This window comes from Saccopteryx bilineata, chromosome 3, assembly GCF_036850765.1.
Source record: "Saccopteryx bilineata isolate mSacBil1 chromosome 3, mSacBil1_pri_phased_curated, whole genome shotgun sequence".
Classification (NCBI taxonomy): Eukaryota; Metazoa; Chordata; class Mammalia; order Chiroptera; family Emballonuridae; genus Saccopteryx; species Saccopteryx bilineata.
Genome location: NC_089492.1, coordinates 206708542 through 206734097, shown reverse-complemented (window position 1 = coordinate 206734097; position 25556 = coordinate 206708542). Strand labels below are relative to the sequence as shown.

Sequence of the window (25556 nt, the reverse complement as noted above, 5' to 3'; positions counted from 1 at the left end):
AGGTTCAAAACCCCTAGGTTGTCGCCTGGAGCGCAGGTTCATCTGACTTGAGCACAGGCTCACCAGCTTGAGCACAAAGTCACAGGCTAGAGAAGAGGATCATCAATATGATCCCACAGCTGCCAGCTTATGCAAGGGGTCACTGGCTTGGCTTGAACTTCTGGGTCAAAGCACATATGTAAAGCAATCAATAAATAACTAAAGGAGCACAAGTATAAACTGATGCTTCTCATCTCTCTCCAGTGATAATTTGCAGGATAAGATGAGCAGATGTTCACTTGACAGGTAGTGGTACAGTGGATAGAGAATTGACCTGTTATGCTGAGGTCCCAGGTTCAAAATCCCAACGTCGTCGGCTTAAGCATGGGCTCATCTGCTTTGAGCATGGGCTTGCCAGCTTGAGTGTGGGGTCACTGGCTTGAGCAACCAAGTTGATGCTTCTCAGCTTTCTCCCTTCCTCTCTCTCTCTCTCTCTCTCTCTCTCTCTCTCTCTTTCTCTCTCTCAAAAAACAGCATATATTTAGGACTTACATGTTTGCTCTGCAATATAGATAGGTCATAAAAAGTTACTTCTGACATAACTCTTACTATGAGCAAGACCTGCAATTTAAATTGTTCAAGGGAGAGGTAAAAGTATCCCTTGAGTCCACACGGTCTCAATTACCATCGGCTCAAAATAATCCACATGCCAAAGTGGCACGTCTTGGAGATTTCTGCTCTGAATCCCTCAATTCCCGACCCTACTTTCTCTGTTGTATATATTATAGCATGTCACTTTCTAACTTGTTTACTATGTTTGTTGTCTACGTCCACCTCACCTTACCTTCTGTGATTAGAATGTAAGTTCCAAAAGGACTGGAAGTCCAATTCAGTCACTGAAGTATCCCTCAGACCTAGAACAGTACTCAACACATAGTAGATTGTCAGTATATATTTGTTGAATAAATTAATGTACCAAATACTACATAATGAAGATTTTTGAAGGAAAACCATAAAATTAAAACCAGAATTAGGCAAGGAAACAGGGGAAATCCTACTCTTTCTAGATATTCCTATAGAAGAATTAAAGCACATAAATTAATAGGAGATACCTAGGAGAAATAGCCTTCATTTTGATGGTTCAAAGATCAGTCTTTGACACAAAGGGAAAAATCAAGTTAAATTGATTGATTGTTATCTATCTCAAGTCCCATTATGTATTCAAATAGCCTATAGAACTTTAATAAAAATATGTATTTGGTCTTTGTCCTCTGGTTTCTAGCACAGAGCTCCTAAAACTCTTTGCATTTCCTAAATGATAGTGTTAAGCCAAATTCGAGGGACTCAAATCATGAAAGACAGGAACAATGTCCGTCGTTTACACATCAAAGCTTTATTGTCTAGCTTGGCCAAGCGGCAGCAGCTCCAACAGAAATCTGAGGGAGAGCGCACCCGCCCTTTGTCCTACTCAGTTTTTATAGTTTTGTAAGTGGGAAGTACAGAAGCAAAAATTGTAATTAGGAGCCCTTTACCACTATTGGTTATAGTTATATGTCCTTTAACATGATAGGACCATGTTTAATTTGCAAGCCATACATCATTTTGGAGAAAACAAAATTTACAAGTCAACACAATGGTAGAAAGATATCTCTTTACATATTAAAAGACATTCCTATATTTTCTAGTGTTTATCCGCCATCTCTCGCATTTACATAGGAGAGATAGTTTTGGTGGGGACAAATGCCCACAAATGGCTCATTGCTATAAGAAAAGGTTTATTTTGGCTTTTCTCTTCCTGCACCTGGCAAGCCGTTCAATCCTTTCCCCACAGGTGTGGTGGAATGTCTGGGAATCCATGTTTTCCTTCCCTTTTCATTTACAATACAATGCCAAGGGCCATCCTGGTCATGCCAATCACACAGTACAGAGACTACTCTCACAATTTCTCTGCACACCTTAACCTAAATTAATAAAATGTTCTCCAAGCCTCTTAAAATATTAATTCTGTAGTTTTTGGTACCTTACAACACCTGTGGATGAAGTGGCTCAGTGGCTCTTCAATAGGAGAGGTTTTGGTATTCATAAGCACCTTTTAACCAATTTTCAGTTTATGCTAATGAGGTGACTTCTAGATGAACTTAGATGATATCATGAAGGGGGCTTTTCACCAGAAAGACCAAACATCTGATTAGAAAGGGAAATTTACAATTCCAGTGCCCCTTCACCCCCTACAACCTAGGAGTGAAAGGAGACTGGAGATTAAATTATAGAAACTCTTGAACGATTAGATGCTGAGAGCTGCCAGGTTGGTCAACACACTGACGCGCTGGGTGGAGCACCCTGAGAGGGCATGACATTTGTTCTGCACAATGCCCCTTCTCCCCCATGCCTCACCCTATGCATCTTTGCCATCTGGTTCTTCCTGAGTTGTATCTTTTTAAATAAATACTGAATTTGTAGTTGCTGGGCACAACTGTAGGCAGTAAATATGTCATTCCAAAATATGCCACTTTGGCATAAGGAGTATTTTGAGGTAAAGTCAACTGAGAACCAGCAAAGCAGGAAAAGCTTTTTACCTCCCCATTTAACTGCCTAAAAATAAAGTATAAATTTTCTCTTTTGTAAAGAAAATTTACATTTTTAAAAGACATTTCCATTTGTAAAGGTATCTCCTTACTTGGAAGAAGATACTCTTATCACTTGACTCAACTAGTAACAAAATAACCCTATTTACCATACATTTTCTCCCCTTACCTTCCTATAATTTGCGTCCACTGAGGAGCCACTGAGCTATTTCACCTGCAGATGTTGTCAAGTACCAAAAGGCTACAGAATTAATATTAATATTTTAGGAGGCTTGGAGAACGTTTTATTAATTTGGGTTAAGGTGTGCAGAGAAATTGTGAGAGTAGTCTCTGTACTGTGTGATTAGCATAACCAGGATGGCTCTTGCCATTGTATTGTAAATGAAAAGGGAAGGAAAGCATAGATTCCCTGACATTCCACCACACCTGTGGGGAAAGGAGTGAATGGCTAGCCAGGTGCAGGAATGGAAAAGCCAAAATAAACCTTTTCTTATAACTATGAGCCATTTGTGGGCATTTGTCCCCACGAAACTACCTCTCTTATGTAAATGCGTGTGGTTAACACGTGTGACTCTGGACAGAGAGATGACTGGATGAACACTAGAAAATATAGGAAGGCCTTTTAATATGTAAAGAGATATCTTTCTACCATTGTGTTGACTTGTAAATTTTGTTTTTTCCAAAATGATGTATGGTTTGCAAATTGAACGTGGTCCTATCATGTTAAAGGACATATGACTATAACCAATAGCGGTAAGGGGCTCCCAATTGCAATTTTTGCTTCTGTACTTCCCACTTACAAAACTATAAAAAGTAGAACAAAGGGCCAGCACGCTCTCCATCAGATTTCTGTCGGAGTTCCCGCCGCTTGGCCAAGCTAGACAATAAAGCTTTAATGTGTAAACGACGGACCTTGCTCCTGTCTTCCATATTTCGGGTCCCTCCGAATTTGGATTAACACACTACTCAGTAGCTAAAACGTTTTTGTTTAGCCTAAAAAGATATATAGGTGTTTTCTAATTTTGGTGCTCCTCTCTATGGTGCAATCTCATTGCATGTGAAGGGCATCTGGCCCGCACCACACAGCCTTGTGGAGCCTGGAGGTTGGGAACCAGCATTAAGATGTTCTGTGAGTAATAAACAGTTTGTTCTCTGATCCAGAGATCTCAGGTTTCCTGTTAGAGAATTTACTATATCTATATATCTAGATGTCTATACCTATATTCTTAACATCCTCCTACCACCTCTCAATAATTCACAAGCTGCAACCCCTCTAAAACCTACTTCTATAAAAAGAGTAAAGGTCTTTTTCAGTCAAATGTCATATTTATTGTAGTATTTATGAATTTATTCACCTTTTAACATGTTTAAAACTCAGCTACAATTTTTACTACGTTCTGATCTTTTTAAAATGTGTCACAACAAAATTTTCAGTAATGTTTTATGTCATGACAAAAAGTAACAGTGATTTTGAATTGCATGGTGTTGGTCAAATAAGTTTGTAAAATATGACTTTTATGTTTGTTCTCTTATAGTTTGCATTGGGGGCTGGGCAGCACCAGGTAAATGTTGTCTGTGAATTTGCAAATTACCTCCCTGCTTGGGAAGGACAATTGTTTTGCTAATGTTTGCTGGAGGAGAGGTTTTCGCACCAGAGAGTTTTGGAGAAGAGGCAAAAAGAAGCCATGTTTGCAGAGTGAGAACAGAGAGATTGCAAAATGCTGAGAAAGAAGTCAAGTTGGCAGGGAAAGAGAAGGTGTGCAGATGGGGAACCAGAGCTGAGGGGCTTTGCGAGCTCCACTGAGACTGGTGAGGCCTTTGATTTTAGGAGAAACCAGAGAATGTATCAGGGCTTTGGGAGCCCTGAGTGAAAGGGAAGTGTTTTCCCCGTGTGTTTGCTCGTCGGCTGGTGCGAGACTTTAATAAAGTAATGGCCCACCATTTTTTGACTCCACTATTTCTTTACTGTCTGCCTGAATCCAATGTGAACCTGCATGTAAATGACCACAATGTAGGGCCCCTGGCCCTACACATGGTCTTTAAAAATGCATGTATTTGTTGGAATCCATGGGAGTCTGAAAGACCAAGTAACAGGCTTTATTGAAAGGAAGAAAGGAACCCTGCTGGCATTTCTTTGGGGGAGAAGAGCACCGGTTACAGACTAGGGTGAATTATATAGTGTTTGGTAGTGTTGGAATCCATGGGAGTCCAAGAGACCAGAGTAACAGGCTTTATTGAAAAGAAGAAAGGAACCCTCCCGGGTACTTCTCCAGGGGGAGAAGAGTGCTGGTTACAGACTAGGGGTGAGTTATATAGTGTTTGGGAGAGCCTGAGGGGATACTGAGGCAAAAGTCCTGGTATGTCCGGAATGCTCCGGACATTGGGGGCTTGGAGCATGTGGGTGTTGAATCAAAAGTCCTGGTGTGTCCGGAGCCCCTCCTTGGGGCGGCTTGTCAGCTTTTTGGAATTCCTTTGTCTCAGGGGCGATAGTCCAGTAAGGGTGAGGTCTGACAGATAAGCAGAACATCAAGAGGGCAGTTCAGAATTTACATATCTATCATTTCTCAACTCTGTGATTACATATAAAAGAAAGGCAGTTATTAATTTTATAATATATGGTGAGGGGTGATGAGGAGAAAGAGGAGAAAAAATTGCAAAATTATTGCTTCTTCTGGAGAGAACTTGAGAAGGGAACCTTGCCAAGGCCAAGTCCCCCATCCAGTTCAGAAGGTCCTCAATTTCCATGCTGTGAGGTCTGAACCAGGCGATGTCTCTGAAAACCTGAGTGAGGAAGTAAAAAAATTTGGCGGGGTAATAATTGTCAGTTGCTTGCTGTGAGTGCCAAGTGGACAGAGTGACATGATGATGCATGGTCTCCTGGATGAGCCTCATGAGACGTGCTGGTCTGGTTCCTCTCAAATGAGAGGACATGTGGAGATTTTAAGATACAGGAAACCTGTTGGTGTAAGTTTTTTTTAGAAGGATTGAATATGTGTGGTAAAGAGGAAGAGGGTTTGGAGAACATTCAGGAGGGAACTTCTCGGGTTGAGGGGTGGCTTCTTCCTGCTGTCATCCCTACCTATTTGATATTTCCCTTGTGAAGTTCTCCTTGGGGTACTGGGGAATAGGAGTGTAGGAGCATTTGATTGTAGGTAATCCTAGAGATTTCTCTCATCCCGGCCTGTAGGAACTTAATAAAGAAAGAGGCAGGTGTTTGGAGATTAGCAATGCAGAGATAAGGAGGGTTGTATAGGGGTGTGTGTGTGAAAGTTCTTCCATGGTAAAGTTAGAGATATTTTTTCCTGGCAGCCCTGGAGAGAGCAGTTAGCTTAAGCTAAAAGAAATGTTTCATGTTTATTTGTAGGCTCTTCTTCAGCCAAGAAGGCCCAGAGGTCTTGTCCTCTTACTATGCGAAGGATAAAAAGACTGAAAAGCATTAAGAGGTGAATGTTATTTATTCTCCTAGTTCTTCAAGGATATGGGAGAGCTTTAGGGTTAGGGGACCTGTAGAGGTTGAAAGGTAGAATTCAGGAGGTTTGCTGAGATAGGTGTTGTTGGGCAGATAAAATGTATTATGCTCACTTTGTTAAAGATAACACGAGGAGGCCATTGCCCAGGTGATATTAATGTGTGTTGGGGTGGGCTAGAGGCAGGCAGAATCCTTGTAGCCTCTGGGGCTTGGTTTTGGGATTAAGCCTTTCCTACCCTTTTTGATGTAGGGCGGTACAATCCAATCATGCCTCAGAGAAGTGACTTTGTATTAGAGACTACCCTATTTTGTATATTGGATTAAAGGTTGTAAAGCTACAATATAAAGTGGGGGCAGAACAGGCGCTCTTGGTTCCTGGGATGATTAGAAGAGAGTAGAGGCAGCAGCAGAAGAAAGGCCACGTGGAGGAGGCCAGGAGAAGCAGCCAAGATGGTGGAGTACTGAGTGAGATGCCAGTTTGTGTAGAGTTTGTATCTGGGACAAGGAAGGAGATGGGGAACTGAGGAGAATAAGGCTGGTGAGCTAGAAACCTTTGATTCTAGGAAACTCGGATAAGTCAGTGGCTTTGTGAGCACTGAATGTGACTGGGTTTTGGAGCCCAGTGTGTGTATTTTTACTTGCCCGCCGGGTGCAAGCTAGGATTAAAGGCTATGGCCCACCAGTTTTTGGTTCCATGGTTTCTTTACCGACTGTCCGAATCCAATGTGAACCTGCATGGGCCGGGCGGCTGCTGTGATAGTGGTCCTGGCTGTGGCTTCTGGCTTTACAGGTGTAAAGCCAGGAGCCAGGGCCAGGGCCATCATCACAGCAGCCCAGCACTTACAGGTTCACATTAGATTCGAACAGTCGGTAAAGAAACAACGAAGCCACAAACTGGTGGGCCATAGTCTTTAATCCTAGCTTGCACCCGGCGGGCAAGTAAAAATACACACACTGGGCTCCAAAACCCAGTCACACTCAGTGCTCACAAAGCCACTGACTTATCCGAGTTTCCTAGAATCAAAGGTTTCTAGCTCACCAGCCTTATTCTCCTCAGTTCCCCATCTCCTTCTTTATCCCAGATACAAACTCTACACAAACTGGCATCTCACTCAGCACTCCGCCATCTTGGCTGCTTTTCCTGGCCTCCTCCAGTGGCCTCCTTCCGCTGCTGGCTCTACTCTCTCTCTAAATGATAATCTCATGAACCAAGAGCACAAGTTCCCACTTCGTCCCCATTTTATATTGTAGCTTCACAACCTCTAATCCAATATACAAAATAGGGAAGTCTCCAATACAAAGTCACTTCTCCGAGGCATGGTTGGATTGTACCACCCCACATCAAAAAGGGTGGGAAAGGCTTAATCCCAAAACCAAGCCCCAGGCTACAAGGATTCTCAACACACATTAATATCACCTGGGCGACGGCCTCACATGGGCAGTGTTAACTTTAACAAAGTGAGCATAATACATTTTATCTGCCCAACAATAGGGTTTCAGATTTTTCTGTTTCACGAGGGCAGGTTTCAGGGTTGCTGTGTAGGGTTAGGTAGATTTTTCCAGTTGTCTGATTGGCGAAGGTCTGCATGTGGTTCTGTAAGAAACTAGTGAACAAATGTAAGAGGCAAGGTTTAAAAGTTAGAAAAGTAAATAGGAGAGTGATTGGACTAATGAAAGGCAATAGTAAGACACCCAGTTTGTGTGAAACCACTGATTCCATGTTTACAAATTTGCTGGGCTTCAGAGAGAGAGATAGTAGGAATAAGACAGGGAAATGGCCAGTCCCCCTGCCCCTAGATCTACTTTTGTAGATATTTCTAAAGCAATAAGAAGAGAAATTACCTGTATAGCTCGTTTGTTCCTTACATTGATGGATAGTGTATTAGGAATTGGAAGAGGCTCATGGGGTGGGATTAGGTTGATATTTAGGGTGAGATAGATTAGGGTACAGTTTTTTGTCTAATTAGTATGGAGATACATATACTTGTGGTCCCACATGAGTAGAAAGCACCTGATTTGGTGAGGCAGGCTGAGACGTGAATAGAGAATAGAAGGACAAGGGTTCGGTTTTGTTTCTCTGTTTCTGAGCTCCAGATGGTCAGGGTGGAGGAAAGAGTCATCCCAATAAGTGGGGAGAGTAGAGGATTGTTAGCTAGGGCAACTGATTAAACATTCTTTGAAAACCAGTTTTCTGACTGTACAAATTCTTTTTTCTCAGTACAAATCTCCTACAACCTGCACAAACCTTCTACAACTTACATAAACCTTCAGTTTTAATGCACTTTCTTATCCAGAAATAACTGGCCTTCATAACAACTTGCTTTTCCTTTTTCTTTCAAAAGTATTTCCATACCATATACCTTCTATTATCAAAACCATACAATTCCTTTCTAGTCAGAACTCTTGATTTAAAAAATTTTAACCTCGCCCTGGCCGGTTGGCTCAGTGGTAGAACGTCGGCCTGGTGTGCAGAAGTCCCGGGTTCGATTCCCGGCCAGGGCACACAGGAGAAGCGCCCATCTGCTTCTCCACCCCTCCCCCTCTCCTTCCTCTCTCTTCCCCTCCCGCAGCGAGGCTCCATTGGAGCAAAGATGGCCTGGGCGCTGGGGATGGCTCCTTGGCCTCTGCCCCAGGTGCTAGAGTGGCTCTGGTTGCAACAGAGCGACGCCTCGGAGGGGCAGAGCATTGCCCCCTGGTGGGCAGATCGTCGCCCCCTGGTGGGCGTGCCAGGTGGATCCTGGTCAGGTGCATGTGGGAGTCTGTCTGACTGTCTCTCCCTGTTTCCAGCTTCAGAAAAATACAAAAAAAAAAAAAAAAAATTAAACCTCTAGTGACAATCAGGTTGACTTTCTTTTTATCCTAGTTTCCCTTTTCCCAAAGCCTGACTAAAAGAGTCCTTAGTTTTTTCATATATTTGCCATACATAGACCAACCAGCTTCAGGTTTGTGATTGGAGTAAGGCATTCCATTTTTCTATTTTAGCAGCAGTGGAAGTTGTCAGGATCATGGTGTGTGGACCTGTCCATGTGAAAGTAAGTCCTTTGGTGATGTAATGCTGGAAGTGCCTCTTGGACAGTGTTTGAACAGTTTGCTGAGTAACCTATAAAACCTGCAAGTACTTAGGGAAAGGGTGTTACATTTCTACACTTTGCAGTTAGAGTTTAAGTCCTAGTGACCACTGCTTCTAGCTGGAATTAGCAGCAGGTCCCAGCCTACAATAGGCATGGGCATTGAGACAAGAGGAACAAAAGAGACGCTATACATTAAATAAAGTAACAAAATCAGACTGTCAATACCCACAGTAGAGATCTTTGAGGGATAAATAAAACTTAAATATTCAAGCAAGGCATAGTAGATGGCCCTTGTGTTTACAAGAAATGAGATCAGTTTATCTGCTACTTGGAAGAAATATCTTAGGCTCATGAACGATGTCCTTGGGCCTTCAGTGGCAATTCCCAGCATGCTGGGCAAGGTCAGGTCACAGGTAGCTGGAGCAGGGCTAGAAGAGACTGAACCCTCCCTCCATGGAGCAAGGGGGCAGCTTACCTTCTCATGTCCCTCTTTCCACAGCACAGGTATGTCACTGGTGGGGTCGGGAAGCCTGGCAGGCTTCAGTTTAATGACCTTTCTTTCCGTTCTAGAGCAGGGCCTTGATGAAATGCTATGAAGCCCCTTAGGATGCTGGAGCCAAAAGCTAGTATTTCCTGACTTCTTTTGGGCCTTATTTGCCTTTTCTGTTACTTCCTTGGTCATTATAGACCTTAAAAGCCATGCTCATAAGCTCTCACTGAGGGGCTTGACTAAGAGCAAAATTGGGAATTCAGTGTTTAAAGAAGCCTATTAGACTGAGGAAAGAAAAGATTTAATCTGTTGTGGTAGGTGGTTGGAGATTGTGGAGGGTCTGAGTTTAATCTAGGGTGAGACTTCAGGTGGTGAGGGTTAAAGTAATGCCTAGATAGACTAGAGACTGAGAATAAAGTTGAGCCTTAGCAGAGAAGACAGGATATCACTTCATAGCGAGGAAGTTAAGAAGGGTGGTAGTGTGTCTCCTTGAAGCAGGCAGGGAGGGGCTGCAGAGGAGTAGGTTATCTACATATTGTAAGAGAGTACTAGTTTTGAGATTGCATGCTGCTAAATCCTGAGCTAGTGCCTGCCGAAACAGGTGTGGGCTGTTTCTGATCCCCTGGGGTAAAATAGTCCATGTAAGTTGCTGGGCTGCATTAGTGTCCGGGTAAAGGCAAACAGAAAGTAAGAGTCAGAGTGTAGAGGAATGGTAAAGAAGGCATTCTTGAGGTCTAGGACCATGAAGTGAGTGTGTTTGAGAAAATGTGTGACAGTAATTTACAGAGATTAGGGACTACTGGATGGAGGGGAATTACTGCCTCATTGATTAGGTGTAAGGCTTGTACAAGGCGATAAGCCCCTGAAGGTTTTCAAACAGAAAGGGTGGGGGTATTGCAGGGGAAAGTCCATGGAGATGAGTACACCTGGTTTAAGAGATGGGTAATTATTGGTTTAAGGCCTTAGAAACAGACACAGTTACACATTAAACAAAGACTTCACATTTATGAATTAAGAAATTTAAATGAGCCCGCTTTACTTGTTTCAATTCACTAGAAATATTTTCTGACAAACAATGAGACAAGACAGATTACTTACTCACATAGCTTAATATAATTCTGCTTTTTAAGTTTTTCGTGATGGCAGGAAGTTGCCAGCATAGAGGGGAGGAAGAGAGAAAGCAGGTGGATGGACAGTGTGAGCAGCTGGATGGAAAGGAGAGTCAGAATCTGCAGGAGGGGAGGAGGAGGTTAAAGTATTGGTGTGGCGCCACATGGTCAGAGGAGTCAAAAGGATTTAGAGCTCTGAAGAGAGAGGAGAGGGCAAGGAGGAAAGAGGCACGGTCACAGTTTGTAAGGAAGGAGGAGGGGTTGGAGAGGAGACAAAACTGCAGTTTGTAAGGAGGGAAGAGAGGTCAGAGATGAGACAGGCACCACAGCCAGAGCCACAGCTTCTGAGGAGGGGGGAGGGGACGAAGAACACAGTGGAGAAGGGAGAGGCCCCTGGCCAGCAGGGGAGGAGAAAGAGAGACTGGTGAATGAGAAAACAGGATTTAGTGAAGGAAAGAGGCTTTCTGGAGGGAAGAGACTCCAGCAAAAAAGATTTGCTGAGGGAGTAGAGACAGGTCCCGAGAGAGGGGTGCCCCAGGGGTCAGGCAGGAGAAGGAGAGAGTTTGGGAGTCCGCGGAGAAGGAAAGATTAGGAGCAGAGGTTTTAGGTGAGGTTTCTTTGGCCAAAAACGGCCTGCGTGTGGAACAGAAGGCACAGAAATTAAGGACAGGAGAGAAGGGAGAAGAAAGCCTGCACGTAAGGAATTTCTGATGCCCTCCCCGTCTGGTGGCAGAAATTGTCAAGATGTCTTAGGGTATTGTAATTGAATGTCCCATTTCCAGGCCAATGTGAGTCATTGTCTAGTCTGTACTGAGGCCATGCTGTGTTAGAGAAGAAGATTAATTTCTTCGGTTTGAGGTCTGAGAGACCGAGTTTGATGAGGATTTTTATGAGACATCCTAGAGGTGTCTGGTCGGAAGGCTTAGACTCTGAAGAGCCCATAGTGCAGACAGGTGAGCAAGAGGGGGGCGTCCCCGCCTTTTGTCACTGTCCAAGAGGAGAGAATCTCCGTGGGGGGGAGTCATCCCTGATAGAGGTCGTCACCACCTGTCAGGGAGCTCCGAGGACGAGAAGTCAGAGAGTGGAGAGGTTTGCTAGGCGCCTAGTCTTCCGTGCAGTCCACTGAGACTGAAAGTCAAACCTCTCAAAACGTGAGGCATGTCAGAGAAAACCGTCCGACCAGAAAGGGGTGTTTTTAGAGAGAAATTTAGAGGCCAACCAGGGAAGGGGAAGGGAGAAACTCCTTACCTTCTGGTCTAGCAGGGGTTCAGGACAGGGTTAGACTGCCGGCCAATCAACCTACAATTACATGTCCAAACAGAATCAAGGAATAAGCCCGGGATGAGCTGCCACTGCCCATTGCTTCCCTGGTTGTAAGTTTGGACGGCAAAGAGGGATCGTCCAGGCAGTTAGTACCCTGTCCTGGGTTTCGGCACCAAATGTTGGAATCCATGGGAGTCCAAAAGACCAGAGTAACAGGCTTTATTGAAAGGAAGAAAGGAACCCTGCCGGGCACTTCTCCCGGGGGAGAAGAGTGCTGGTTATAGACTAGGGGCGAGTTATATAGTGTTTGGGAGAGCCTGAGGGGATACTGAGGCAAAAGTCCTGGTATGTCCGGAATGCTCCTCCTTGGGGGCTTGGAGCATGTGGGTGTTGAATCAAAAGTCCTGGTGTGTCCAGAGCCCCTCCTTGGGGCGGCTTCTCAGCTTTTTGGAATTTCTTTGTCTCAGGGGCAATAGTCCAGTAAGGGTGAGGTCTGACAGATAAGCAGAACATCAAGAGGGCAGTTCGGAATTTACATATCTATCAGGTAGAGCCTAAGGGGATACTGAGGCAAAAGTTCTGGTATGTCTGGAATGCTCCTCCTTGGGGGGCTTGCCAAGCTTCTTGGAATTCCTCTGCCTCAGGGGCGATAGTCCAGTAAGGGTGAGGTCTGACAGATAAGCGGAACATCAAGACAGCAGTTTAGAATTCATGTATCTATCAATATTGGCCCTGGCCAGTTGGCTCAGTGGTAGAGCATTGGCCCAGTGTGTGGAAGTCCAGGGTTGGATCCCCAGTCAAGGCACACAGTAGAAGCGCCCATCTGCTTCTCCAACCTTCTCCCTCGCCTTCCTCTCTGTTTCTCTCTTCCCCTCCCACAGCGTAGGCTCCATTGGAGCAAGGTTGGCCAGGGTGCTGAGGATGGCTCCATGGCCTCTACCTCAGGCACTAGAATGGCTCTGGCCTCAGCAGAGCGACGCCACAGATGGGCAGAGAATTGCCCTCTGGTGGGCATGCTGGGTGGATCCCAGTTGGGCGCATGTGGGAGTCTGACAGCCTCCCCACTTCTGACTTCGGAAAAATACAAAAAAAAAAAAAGCATATATTGCATTATAACAGAACTAACTCTATAGTGTGGTAAAGCTTTTATTGGCATAGATTAAAATTAGTATTATAACTTGTGAGGGCTTAAAAGGAGACTTGTGAATTATATGTGTATTTATTCATAATAACTCCATCTCCAATTACTTAGGAATGCTGCAAGTTGACCATACTATTATTTTCACTTACCCATAAAAATTTACTTTCATTTACTTATTATAAAAAGAGCAGTAGAGCCTGACCAGGTGGTGGCATAATGGGTAGAGTGTCGAACTGGGATGCAGAGGACCCAGGTTTGAAACCCTGAGGTTGCCAGCTTGAGTGCAGGTTCATCTGGTTTGAGCAAGGCTCACCAGCTTGAGCTCAAGGTTGCTGGCTTGAGCAAGGGGTCACTTGGTCTGCTGTAGCCCCCCAGTCAAGGCACATATGAGAAAGCGATCAACGAACAACTAAGGTGTTGCAATGAAGAGTTAGTTGATGCTTCTCATCTCTCTCCCTTCCTGTCTGTCTGTCCCTATCTGTCCCTCTCTCTGTCTCTCTCTCTCTGTCACAAAAAAAGAACAGCAGAGCTGACTTTTGAGGTATGCTTTTCTCTATATCAGAATATAATTACGATCCTGACCAGCAGCTCAGTGGGTAGAGCATCGGCCTGGAGTATGGGCACCCTGGATTTGATCCCCAGTCAGGGCACACAGGAGAAGCAACCATCTGCTTCGCCCTTCACCCCATCTCCCTACTAACTCTCTTCCCCTCCTGCTGGCAGTGGTTCAAGGATGGCTCCATTGGTCCAAATGCATCACCCTCAGGCACTAAAAGATAGCTGGGTACTCGAGCATTGGCCCCAGATGCAGTTGCTGGGTGGATCCCACTCAGGGAGCCTGCGGGAATCTGCCTCACTATTTCCCTTCCTTTCATCTAAAAAATAAAAAAGAGTATAATTACTTTCATGTCTATAGACTTTTATAAAACTCAACAAATAAAATGGCTCACCACTGGAAATAAAATTGTCCTCTCCATTGTTGATATCTGGAATCTCATGCTTCAGAAGAAAACAATCAGATTTTTTATCTAAGAACTCTGTGCATGGTCTTCCATCACTGCTGGAACATTTTCCAAAACTGAAGTCATGTTCTGTTTGTGGTACCCCACTCTCTACTCTCTTTTTCCTAAGAATTTCCTTTTCATAGTTTTTTTATGTTTCTGTCTGATGAGTACATAATCTTAAAATATAAAATATAAAATATTAATAAAACTAATGGTGATTCTTAAAACTTAGTTTCCCAATGTGCAGCTTTCTTTTTTTTTTTCCAAGCCAAACTGTATCCCAGGTTTATTAAAGATACTTTTCATAAACAATCATGGTATTTCAGGCAGGACATGGGCAGATAATCATTAGCAGATACAACTTTCAAACTCCCTTCTGCAATGGACTACCCCAAATCAGAAAGCCACTATAAAACCCAATGAAGTCTTCATTTGATGCTCTGAACAGGGAAAGTTTAGAGTGAGGGTTGACATTTCACATTAAACATGTTGTTTTAACAACTTTTCACAAGCCGACCTGACTTTCAGGAAATAAAATGAAAATGGTAGAATTATCAATCTGTAGATCCATAATCTAAAAAAGGAACTGCTGTTCTTTTGAGGGATGCCATCTCAATGGTGACACTAGAAAGTCCAGATTGCCCAACATACTGGTAACCAATTTGGAGGGGGGGGGCAGGTCCCAACAGGTCTCTGGGCTTAAGGGAGTCAAATCTATGCTTAAAATGGAGGAAGAAAACAACACAAACAAATTAATTTTTCCACACCACAAGGTGTTTGTGCCAAGGTGGCTAATGTGTGTCAACATCAAGGGATCCCTCTTTCCAGGAACCAAGAGTAAGTTTCTCAAAACTAGAAAGGAAAGGTGTTTTTCTCAAACGTCACTCCAGCTTTGGAGACATTAGTATTAGTACTATTAGTACTGTATGTCCTTCCCCCCCAAAACAACAATGAAGTGTTCTGTGTGCTAACAACACAGCTTAAAAAAAAAGTAAAACAAAATTCTGCATTTTTATAAAACTTGATAAAAAATAGTATTTCAAACTGTACAGTCACCAGAAATACACAGTTATCAAAAATGCACACACTTCACTTGGCATCTTCAGCACCTTCAGCTTTCTGTGCCTGGTCTGTTTGTCGTCTCCATTTTCTGCAGGGTTATTCCCGTCCTTGCCAGCATCAGCTTTCCCCTTTTTCCCTTTGGGTACCTTCTCTCCCTTCTTTGCAGGGGCCTTTTAGGCTTCCGATCTGGCTTTGGAGGAGCAGGCTTAGCTGATAACCTGGTGGATCTTCTCTGTGTTTCGTCCTTCACCTTGTCTTTATCTCCCTTAGCATCCCCTTTAGCCTTTCTCTTGGGCATGATGGCGACAGTGGTGAGATATACGGGCTGGATGCGGGGATGCAGCAGCGCATGCCCTTTGGTCGGTCCGGGGTCGTTCTCGCCTCTTCTTCACACTGCAGCAGCTTTCATTCACAACAACTAACGTGTTTCTCCAGGTATAAGATGCACATTTTTTCAAAAAATTTTGAATCTACAAACTGACCACCTTATACAGTGGTTGAAGGTTTTTTTTTTTACTTGCATTTCCCACTTTTTTTGACAATGATGAGGAGTTGTATGAATTTTATGATGAATAAAACTTGAGTTCAATAACTTTATGTAATTTTTTTTTTTTCAAAATTTGGGCCCCCAAATTAAGGTGCATCTTATACATGGGAGCGCCTTTTATATGGGGAAATATAGTACATAATTTTTGAACCTTTTAAATCTGGACTAACTGTAGAAAAGTCAATCTAAAATAGAAAAAAGTCTATACAATTTTTTAATGTTAAAAAGAAACATATAATACCAACAAATTAGACAATCTAGATGAAGTAGACAATTCCCAGAAAGACACACACTATCAAATCTGACTTAGGAAGAAACAGAATATCTGAGTAGACCTATGATCGTTAAAGAAATTGAATTAGTAATAAAAAATGCCCCATAAAGAAAACTCAGGACAGCTTGACCAGGTGGTGGCGCAGTGGATAGAGCGTCGGACTGGGATGTGGAGGACCCAGGCTCAAGACCCTGAGGTTGCCATCTTGAGTGCAGGCTCATCTGGTTTGAGCAAGGCTCACCAGCTTGAGCCCAAGGTTGCTGGCTCAAGAAAGGGGTCACTTGATCTGCTGTAGCCCCCACGCCCCGTCAAGGCACATATGAGAAATCAATCAATGAAAAACTAAGGAGCTGCAACAAAGATCTTTCTACCTTCCTGTCTGTCTGTCCCTATCAGTCCCTCTCTCTGACTCTCTCTGTCTCTGCCACAAAAAAGGAAAAGAAAACTCAGGACAAGGTACCTTCACCGGTGAATTCCACCAAATATTTAAAGAAGAATTAACACCAGACCTACACAAACTTTTCCAAAGAGAAAAAAGCATTTCCCAACTTAATCTGTGAAGTCACTCTTATTCTAATACAAAAGCAGATGCAGACATTCTAAGTGTAAGGTATTACTCCCCGTGGAGGAAGTAGGAAAGGCATAGCCACGAAGTATGGAATAATAAAAGCTTTATTTAGTACAGCGCATCCCGGACGATGTTCCCTGGTCCCAGGGACAGAGGCCAGAGAAGTCGCATAGGGTGATCCACATGGGGGATGTTTAGAGGGTCTGTAGGGTGGTCGAGCTAATATGATGTGGTGAAATCTCACTGGCTGTAGACAGTCGCTCTTTTCCAAAGGGCTTCTGGGAAGTTTCTTTTGGTGCACATGGGTGTGGGTGGCTCCAGCCAAAGTTTCCGGGTCTGGTTTCTCACGTGACCTCTCCCCATTGCCCACCACCTTACATTCTGACCTTTTGTGTTAAATAGGGGTCCTGTTATTCGTCTGGCTACTTCCTGCTGGTTAGGGGCATCACGGGGAAGGCAAGATCGGAATGTGGTGGTTTTGAGGGGAGTTGGGAGGAACATCTGTTTGACCATGACTCGAGAAACTTCACGGATGCAGTTCTGTAAAGATTAAAAAAAAAAAGAGGAGCAATAGGAGGATTGGCAGGGTCCAGCCTTTTGGTGAGCCAGAGATGGGTAGGGTCCAGTGGTTCCAACAGCCAGTGGTCCTGCATGGTGGCAAGCTTGAGGCAAAACTGCATGTCAGGAGTGGCGTATGAAGGGAAAAGGAAGGGGTCCCATTCACTCCCATAACCGAGACCTGTGAGGGAACTAGAGGTCCAGAGTGTGATGGCAAAACAGAAAAGGTAGTTCCCGTGTCCACACGAAAAATGAGATGTACTTACCCATTATCTGTAGCATTACCCATGGTTTGGTGAGGGTGATGTGGGTCTCCGAGTACAGGCCGTGTCAGTCATCCATGAGGTCTAGGAGTTTGAGTGGTGGGCCCGCCTGGCTGGCTTGGCCTCCCATTTGGGTGGCTTGTCCTCCACGTAGAAGTGTCGAGGAAGAGCCTGTTGCCCAAAGGGGCAATTACTCTGCCAGTAACAGGGGTGCTTGCAGTCAGGACAGGGCTCAATGGGCAGCCATGGACCCTGCCGGGACCAGTGACCCTGCTTGCCACATTTAAAGCAAACTCCTGGTGGGATTCCTCTTTGCAGCCTGGACTTGGGTCGGGTACCTCCTGTGCCTTGTCCCTGTTGCTCTGCCAGCCTCAGGGCTGCCATAAGAGTCTGGGTTTGGAGAGTTACCTTCTGCTGCATGTGAGCCTGGAAAACAGCCTTGGCCTTTTCCTACTAGCCGTGACCATTAAAAACTTTAAATGCCATGTTCACAGGTCTTGGATAGGGGTTTAGGGGCTGAGAATAAGGAGGGGGGGAGGCTCGTGGGGAGCTCGGAACCCAGATCTGGCTGGAAACACTGGAGCCAGAGGCCAAACTGGTGTAAGGGCCAATGGCCCAAGAAGAATGGCCTGATGGAGGAGGGGTTTAAGATCACAGCAGAGAAGGGAGGGGCCCCTGGCCAGCAGGGGAGGAGAAAGGGGGACTGGTATTTGCAGGTGAATGAGAAACAGGATCCTGTGAAGGGAGGGCAGGGGGCTCCTGGAGGGTAGAGACCTGAGTGAAAGAGGTCCGCAGAGGGACCAGAGAGGGTTCTCAAGAGAGGGGCGCCCCCGGGGATCAGGCAGAAGGGGGAGAGAGTTGCGGGTTGGGCAAAGGAGGAAAGATCAGGAGTAGAGGGTTTAGTTGAGGTTTCTCTGGCCAAAAAGGGCCTGTGCCTTGTAGCAGGTGGCACAGAGATTAGGACGGGAGCACAAACACTAGAAGTCCTGAATGTGAGGGCTCTCCAACCAGTTCCCAGTTTTTTTGGTGATAGGTAAATTGGTGAGGATGTTAAAATTGAAAGTCCCTTCAGGAGGTCACCTGGTCTGGTTATCCGGTGGGTTCTGTGGTCTGGCCACAGTGGAGGAGAACAGTTTCTTCTTCTTTAAGGAGGGAGAGATTTTGGATAAGGCAACTCCAGGAGTGTTTTTGGATTAGGTTTAGATTCCTGTGCCTCTATGGCCACCCTCAGTTCTCAGAGTGGTCAAAGATGAGAATTGGCACCCCGCAACTCAATCTCTGGCCACCAGATGGTTAGATAAAGTGGGAGTGACCAGGACGTCTCCACAGGCACAGATGCACTCGGATTGGAAAAGAGGTCCCTGACACAGCTGCGGTTTCGGACAGGGAGTCTCAGTGGAAAGAACTGGGGGGAGGCTGGAGGCAGGGGTCTTACTGCACTGAGTGCCAAAGACAGTGGAAAGTCAGAGGTCCTGGTTCTTTCTTGGAAGGGAAGGGGAAAGGAGTGGCCCCAGCAGGCTTCAACTCCTCCCAGTTTTGGCACCAAATGTAAGGTATTTTTCCCCACTGAGGAAGAAGAAAGGGTGTAGCCACGAAATGTGGAATAATAAAAGCTTTATTTAGTATAGCGCATCCCAGACGATGTTCCCTGGTCCCGGTGACAGAGGCCAGGGAAGTCGCATGGGGTGATCCACGTGGGATATTTAAAGGCTCTGTAGGGTGGTCAAGCTAATATGACATGGTGAAATCTCACTGGCTGGTAGACAGTCGCTCTTTTCCAAAGGGCTTCTGGGAAGTTTCTTTTTGGCGCACATGGGTGTGGGAGGTTCTAGCCAAAGTTTCCGGGTCTGGTTTCTCACATGACCTTTCCCCATTTCCACCACCTTACAACAAGAAAAAAAACCCACAGACCAATATTCCTTATTAATAAAGATGAAAACATCCTTAACTAAATAATAGCAAAATGAACTCAGCAGCATAGAAAAAGAATTATACACCTTGACTAACTGGGCTTTTTCTTACAAAATCAAGGGTAGTTGAACATATGAAAATCAAACTAATGTTATTCACCATATTTTGTGGTCTGAATGTGTTGTAAGGTATCAAAGGTTACAGAATTAATATTAATATTTTAGGAAGCTTAAAGAACATTTTATTAATTTGAGCAAGGCATGTAGAAAGATTTTGTAAGTGTGATTTCTATGCTGTGTAATTAGCATCAAAACTAAGATGGCAGATAGCATTGTATTGTAAATGCAGAGGGAAGGAGATTTGGATTCTCTGACCTTCCCCCACACCTGAAGGAAGCTAGTGAATAGCTAGCCAGGTGCAGGGAGAGAAAGAGTAAATTAAACCTTTTCTTATCTTAATGGGCCATTTACAGGCATTTGTCCCCATGGAAACTACCCCTCCCCTCCTGAAAGCATGTAGTTAATGTAAATATCTCTGAACAAAGGAATGGCAGGTGAATACTGGAAAATATAGGAATATCTTTTAATATGTAGTAAAATATCATTTTTACTCTTGTGTTACCTTGTAAGTTTTAATGTGTAGAAACATTTTTTATGAATCCTATAGACAAATGTTATAAACTTGCTAATGAATTGTATCTCATCCCCCCTTCATCCTTCTTCCAAACCTGTATAGGTGAAAACAAAGGTTATAAGCTTATGCCATGATGTCAGGCTCCCCCCCCCCCATGTATAATTCAGAGTATATAACTCGCCCCTAGAATATTAATGAGACACACAATTTGGGACTGCTGCCCTGTGTAAGATATATGCGGCCAGCATATTTAATAAATTTCCTCCTTTAATAAAACTCTTCAAAAACTTATTTGGACTAGGTGCCTCCATGAAAACCTGCAGAATTGTGGATTAGGTACTTTATAACAAATGTCTGTGTCCCTCTTCCCCAAAATTAAAATGTTAAAAGTTAATGCTCAGTGTGAGAGTATTAGGAGGTAAGGCCTTTATGAAATGTAAGAACTAAAAGTATAAACTTTTGTAAATATACTCAGGTATAAATCTTCAAGACCTTGGACTAGGTAATGGTTTCTTAAATATCATATCAAAAGCACAAGTAACAAAAGAAAAGATAGATAAAATAGAGATCATAGAAATTTAATTTTTTTATGCTTTTAAGGATACCACCAAAAAAGTTAAAAGACAACCCACAGAATGAGAGAAAACTTTTGCAAATCATCTCTCACAAGAGAATTGTTTATAGACTATACAAAGAATTTCTACAACTCAATAAAGACAAATAACCCAAATTTAAAATGGGCAAAGATAGACAATTCTCCAAACAAGCTATACATTCACTCAATATGCACACAAAAAGATATTCAAAATCATCAGCCATCAGAGAAATGCAAATCAAAATCATGATATACTACTTCATACTCATTAGGGTGGCTATAATAAAAAAGATAGCTCTACCCAGGTAGCTCAGTTGGGAGAATTGTTCCTAGCATTTTTTAAATGACAAAGGTGGCTCATTATGCCTGCACAACTGGTTTATGCTAAACACATCTTTTCCTTCTAGGAGTAGGGAATATGGGTATACGTTAGGCAAAGAATGCATATGTAACCAACCCCCAATAAAAACCCTGGGTGTTGAACCTTTAATGAGCCTCCATGGTTGGCAGCATTTCAGAAATGTCACAACTCTGCTAGGGGAATTACACATGTCCTGTAAGACTCCACTGGGAAAAGAGCCTTGGAAGCTTGTGCCTGGTTTCCTGTGAACTTCACCCCCTGTGCATTTTCTATATTTCTGTTGTAATAAGTCATAAACTAGAGTATGACTATCTGCCAAGTCCTGAGTCCTCCTCACAAAACATTCAAACCTGAGGATGGTCTTGTTGACCCTTGATCCATTATACAATGAAATATTCAGCCATAAAAAGGAATGAAGTACTGATGAACACCACAACATAGATGAACCTTGAACATATCATACAAAGTTTTAAAAGTCAGACATAAAAGGTCATATACTATATGATGCCATTTATATGAAATGCCAAGAATAGGCAAAACCATAAAGACAGAAAGTAGATTATTGGTTGCCAGGAACTCAAGGGAAGGAAAGAGTGGGAAGTGACTGCTAAGGAATGTGGGGTTTCTTTTTAGGATAATAAAAATATTCTGGAATTAGATAGTGGCAATGGTTGTATAACATTGTGAATAGACCTTTGAATTGCCAGGTTTAAATCAGCATTTAAATGGACCCATGTGGTTCAAACCTGTGTTGTTAAAGGGTCAACTGTATTCTAAAACCACTGAATTATATACTTTAAAAGAGAGAATTTTGTAATATGTGGATTATATCTCAATTTTTAAAAGGAATGGAATTGGGGCATGTGGTAGGTAACCCTTGCAATTTGATGTGAAAGGGAGCAGACACTAGAGTATTAGCTGGAAGAGTATTAGCTGGGGGGGTAGTGGGGTAAGAAGTTTTGCTGGATTTTTGTTTGTTTTAGATTAAAGGGAATACCATGTTTATATGCTAATGATAAGATCTAAAGAAGAGAAACTTGCTTCTTGTAAAGTGAAAATTGCTGGAGCAATGCCTCTGAGTAGGTGAAAAGGAATAGGATGAGATCTAGTGGACAAGTGGAGGAACTGATTTTTAAAGCACCGACAAACAGTTCATCAATAGTAAAAAGAGGAAAGACAAAGCTTATGGTGCAAATGCAAGTGAGTAGATGTGGGAGAAATGTGCATGTTCTCTTCCAATTGCCTTGATTTTCTCAATGAAATAGAAAGCAAGGCCACGAAGTGAGAATGAAAATAAATATTCATTTCTTCTCTCTCAGAATCAATCTCAAGTCAGTACCTAGCCTCTTTCAATACTAGTCTCTAATACTCTAATACTAATAACTAGACTAGACTCTACTAATATAATTTAAGATAATCTGAAATTTAAATGAATGTCTTTTTCTTAGAAGTTTATAAAATAGATATACAAATATATGAAATAAAAACATACACATACATTTAAAAATAATTACATATTAGACTTAAATATAGGAGGAAAAAATAAAGAAAGCACTTACTGTAAAAAGTTTCTGAATTCTGAAGTTTCCAAGTTCTCCACAGCAATAGGCTCTTGATTTGTTAAATAATTTAATGTCTATCCAATACTATGAAAATAGAAGTCAGGAACCCTTGCTAAAAGGATGGCTCTGTGTGCTTTAAACAAAGTACAACCTACAGATAAAGTAACAATAGTATGGATTTCTTCCTTTAGAAGCCTGTCAGGAATATATAGAAAACATGGTTTAATTAGCTATAAACAAATATATAAATATATAATATACCCATTTTTATAAAATGAGTTTTAAAAATAACACAAACTAAAAAAATGCAGAGGTAACATGAAATAAATGTTAATATAAAAATGAGTTTGTTTGGGCAATCCAAGATGGTGGCAGAGTAGGTGGAGGGTATACTCACTTCCTCCCAGGACCAAACTAGAATTATAACTAAAATATAAAGCAATCAGCCTGAACAGGTGGTGGCAAAGTGGATAGAGCATCGGACTGGGACAAGGAAGACCCAGGTTTGAAACCCCGAGGTGGCTAGCTTGAGTGCAGGCTCATCTGGTTTGAGCAAGGCTCACCAGCTGAAGTCCAAGGTGATTGGCTTGAGCAAGGGGTCACTCGGTCTGCTGTAACCACCTGTCAAGGCACATATGAGAACGCAATCAATGAACAACTAAGATGCTGCAACAAAGAATTGATGCTACTCATTTCTCCCCCTTCCTGTCTGCCTGTCCCGATCTGTCCCTCTCTCTGTCTCTGTCACAAAAAAAATAAATAAAGCAATTAACCTAAATAACCAACCGAAGACTAGCTGAAGAAAAGTCTTTTTTTTTAATTAATTTTAATGGGGTGACATTGATAAATCAGGGTACATATGTTCAGAGAAAACATCTCTAGGTAATTTTGACATTTGATTATACTGCATTCCCATCACCCAAAGTCCAATTGTCTTACGTCACCTTCTAACTGGTTTTCTTTGTGCCCCTCCCCTCCCCCAACTCCCTTCTTCTCCTCCCCTGCACCCTGTAACCCTCACACTTTTGTCCATGTCTCTGAGTCTCATTTTTATGTCCCACCTATGTATGGAATTATATAGGTCTTAGTTTTTTCTGATTTACTTATTTCGCTCAGTATAATGTTATCAAGGTCCATCCATGTTGTTGTAAATGATCTGATTTCATCATTTCTTATGGCTGAGTAGTATTCCATAGTATATATGTACCAATGCTTTTTAATCCACTCGTCCACTGACGGACACTTGGGCTGTTTTCAGATCTTCACTATTGTGAACAATGCCATAAACATGGGGGTGCATTTCTTCTTTTTAAACACTGCTATGGTGTTCTTGGTGTATATTCCTAAAAGTGGTATAGCTGGGTAAAAAGGCAGTTTGATTTTTAATTTCTTTAGGAATCTCCATACTGTTTTCCATGGTGGCTGCACCAGTCTGCATTCCTACCAGCAGTGCAGGAGGGTTCCCTTTTCTTCACATCTTTGCCAGCACTTATTCTGTGTTATTGTGTTGATGAGTGCCATTCTGACTGGTGTGAGGTGATATCTTACTGTGGTTTTAATTTGCATTTCTCTAATGATTAGTGATGTTGAGCATTGTTTCACATGCCTATTGGCCATCTATATGTCCTCTTTGGAGAAGTGTCTATTCATTTCTTTCACCCATTTTTTGATTGGATTGTTTGTCTTCCTGGTATTGAGTTTTACAAGTTCTTTATAAATTTTGGTTAATAAACCCTTATCAGACATATTGTCAAATACATTCTCCCATTGCATAGTTTGTCTTTTTATTCTGTTCTTATTGTCTTTAGCTGTGCAGAAGCTTTTTAGTTTGATATAGTCCCATTTGTTTATCCTGTCTTTTATTTCACTTGCCCGTGGAGATAAATTGGCAAATATATTGCTGCGAGAGATGTCAGAGAGCTTACTGCCTATGTTTTCTTCTAAGATACTTATGGTTTCACGGCTTACATTTAAGTCTTTTATCCATTTTGAGTTTATTTTTGTGAATGGTGTAAGTTGGTGGTCTAGCTTCAGTTTTTTGCAGGTTGCTGTCCAATTTTCCCAAAACCATTTGTTGAAGAGACTGTCTTTACTCCAATGTATGCTCTTACCTCCTTTGTCAAATATCAGTTGTCCATAAAAGTGTGGGTTTATTTCTGGGTTCTCAGTTCTGTTCCATTGATCTATGTGCCTGTTCTTATGCCAGTACCAGGCTGTTTTGAGTACAATGGCCTTGTAGTATAACTTGATATCTGGAAGTATGATACCTCCCACTTCATTCTTCCTTTTCAAGATTGCTGAGGCTATTCGTGTTCTCTTTTGGTTCCATATAAATTTTTGGAATATGTGTTCTATATCTTTGAAGTAAGTCATTGGTATTTTAATTGGTATTGCATTGAATTTATAAATTGCTTTGGGTAATATAGACATTTTAATGATGTTTATTCTTCCTAACCATGAACACGGTATAAGCTTCCACTTGTTTGTATCTTCCCTGATTTCTTTTATCAATGTTTTATAATTTTCTGAGTACAAGTGTTTAATCTCCCTGGTAAAATTTATTCCTAGGTACTTAATTTTTTTGGTTGCAATGGTGAAGGGGATTGCTTCCTTAATTTCTCTTTCAGACAGTTCATTGTCAGTGTATAAAAATGCCTCTGATTTCTGAGTATTAATTTTATATCCTGCCACCTTGCTGAATTAATTTATCAGGTCCAGTAGCTTTTTGACTGAGACTTTAGGGTTTTCTACATACAATATTATATCATCTGCAAATAATGATAGTTTTACTTCTTCTTTTTCAATTTGGATGCCTTTTATTTCTTCTTCTTGTCTGATTGCTGTGGCTAGAACTTCCAGAACTATGTTGAATACGAGTGGTGAAAGGGGGCACCCCTGCCTTGTTCCTGATCTTAAGAGGATAGCTTTTAATTTTTGCCCATTGAGTATGATGTTGGCTGTGGGTTAGTCATAGATGATCTTTATCAGTTTGAGGTATGTTCCCTGTATTCCCACTTTGCTGAGAGTTTTGATCATGAATGGGTGCTGGATTTTATCAAATACTTTTTTTGCATCTATTGAAATTACCATGTGGTTTTTCTCTTTCCTTTT

General features: G+C 42.5%; 1 protein-coding gene across 1 annotated transcript in view; it reads right to left on the bottom strand.

The window, feature by feature from the left end:
* The window catches only part of BTBD8 (BTB domain containing 8), a 126393-nt gene that overhangs the window by 80380 nt on the left and 20457 nt on the right, over positions 1–25556 (bottom strand). The window contains 3 exon segments of the mRNA XM_066266523.1: positions 14058–14259; positions 14261–14287; positions 22439–22640. Coding sequence (XP_066122620.1) covers positions 14058–14259; positions 14261–14287; positions 22439–22640 — 431 coding nt within the window.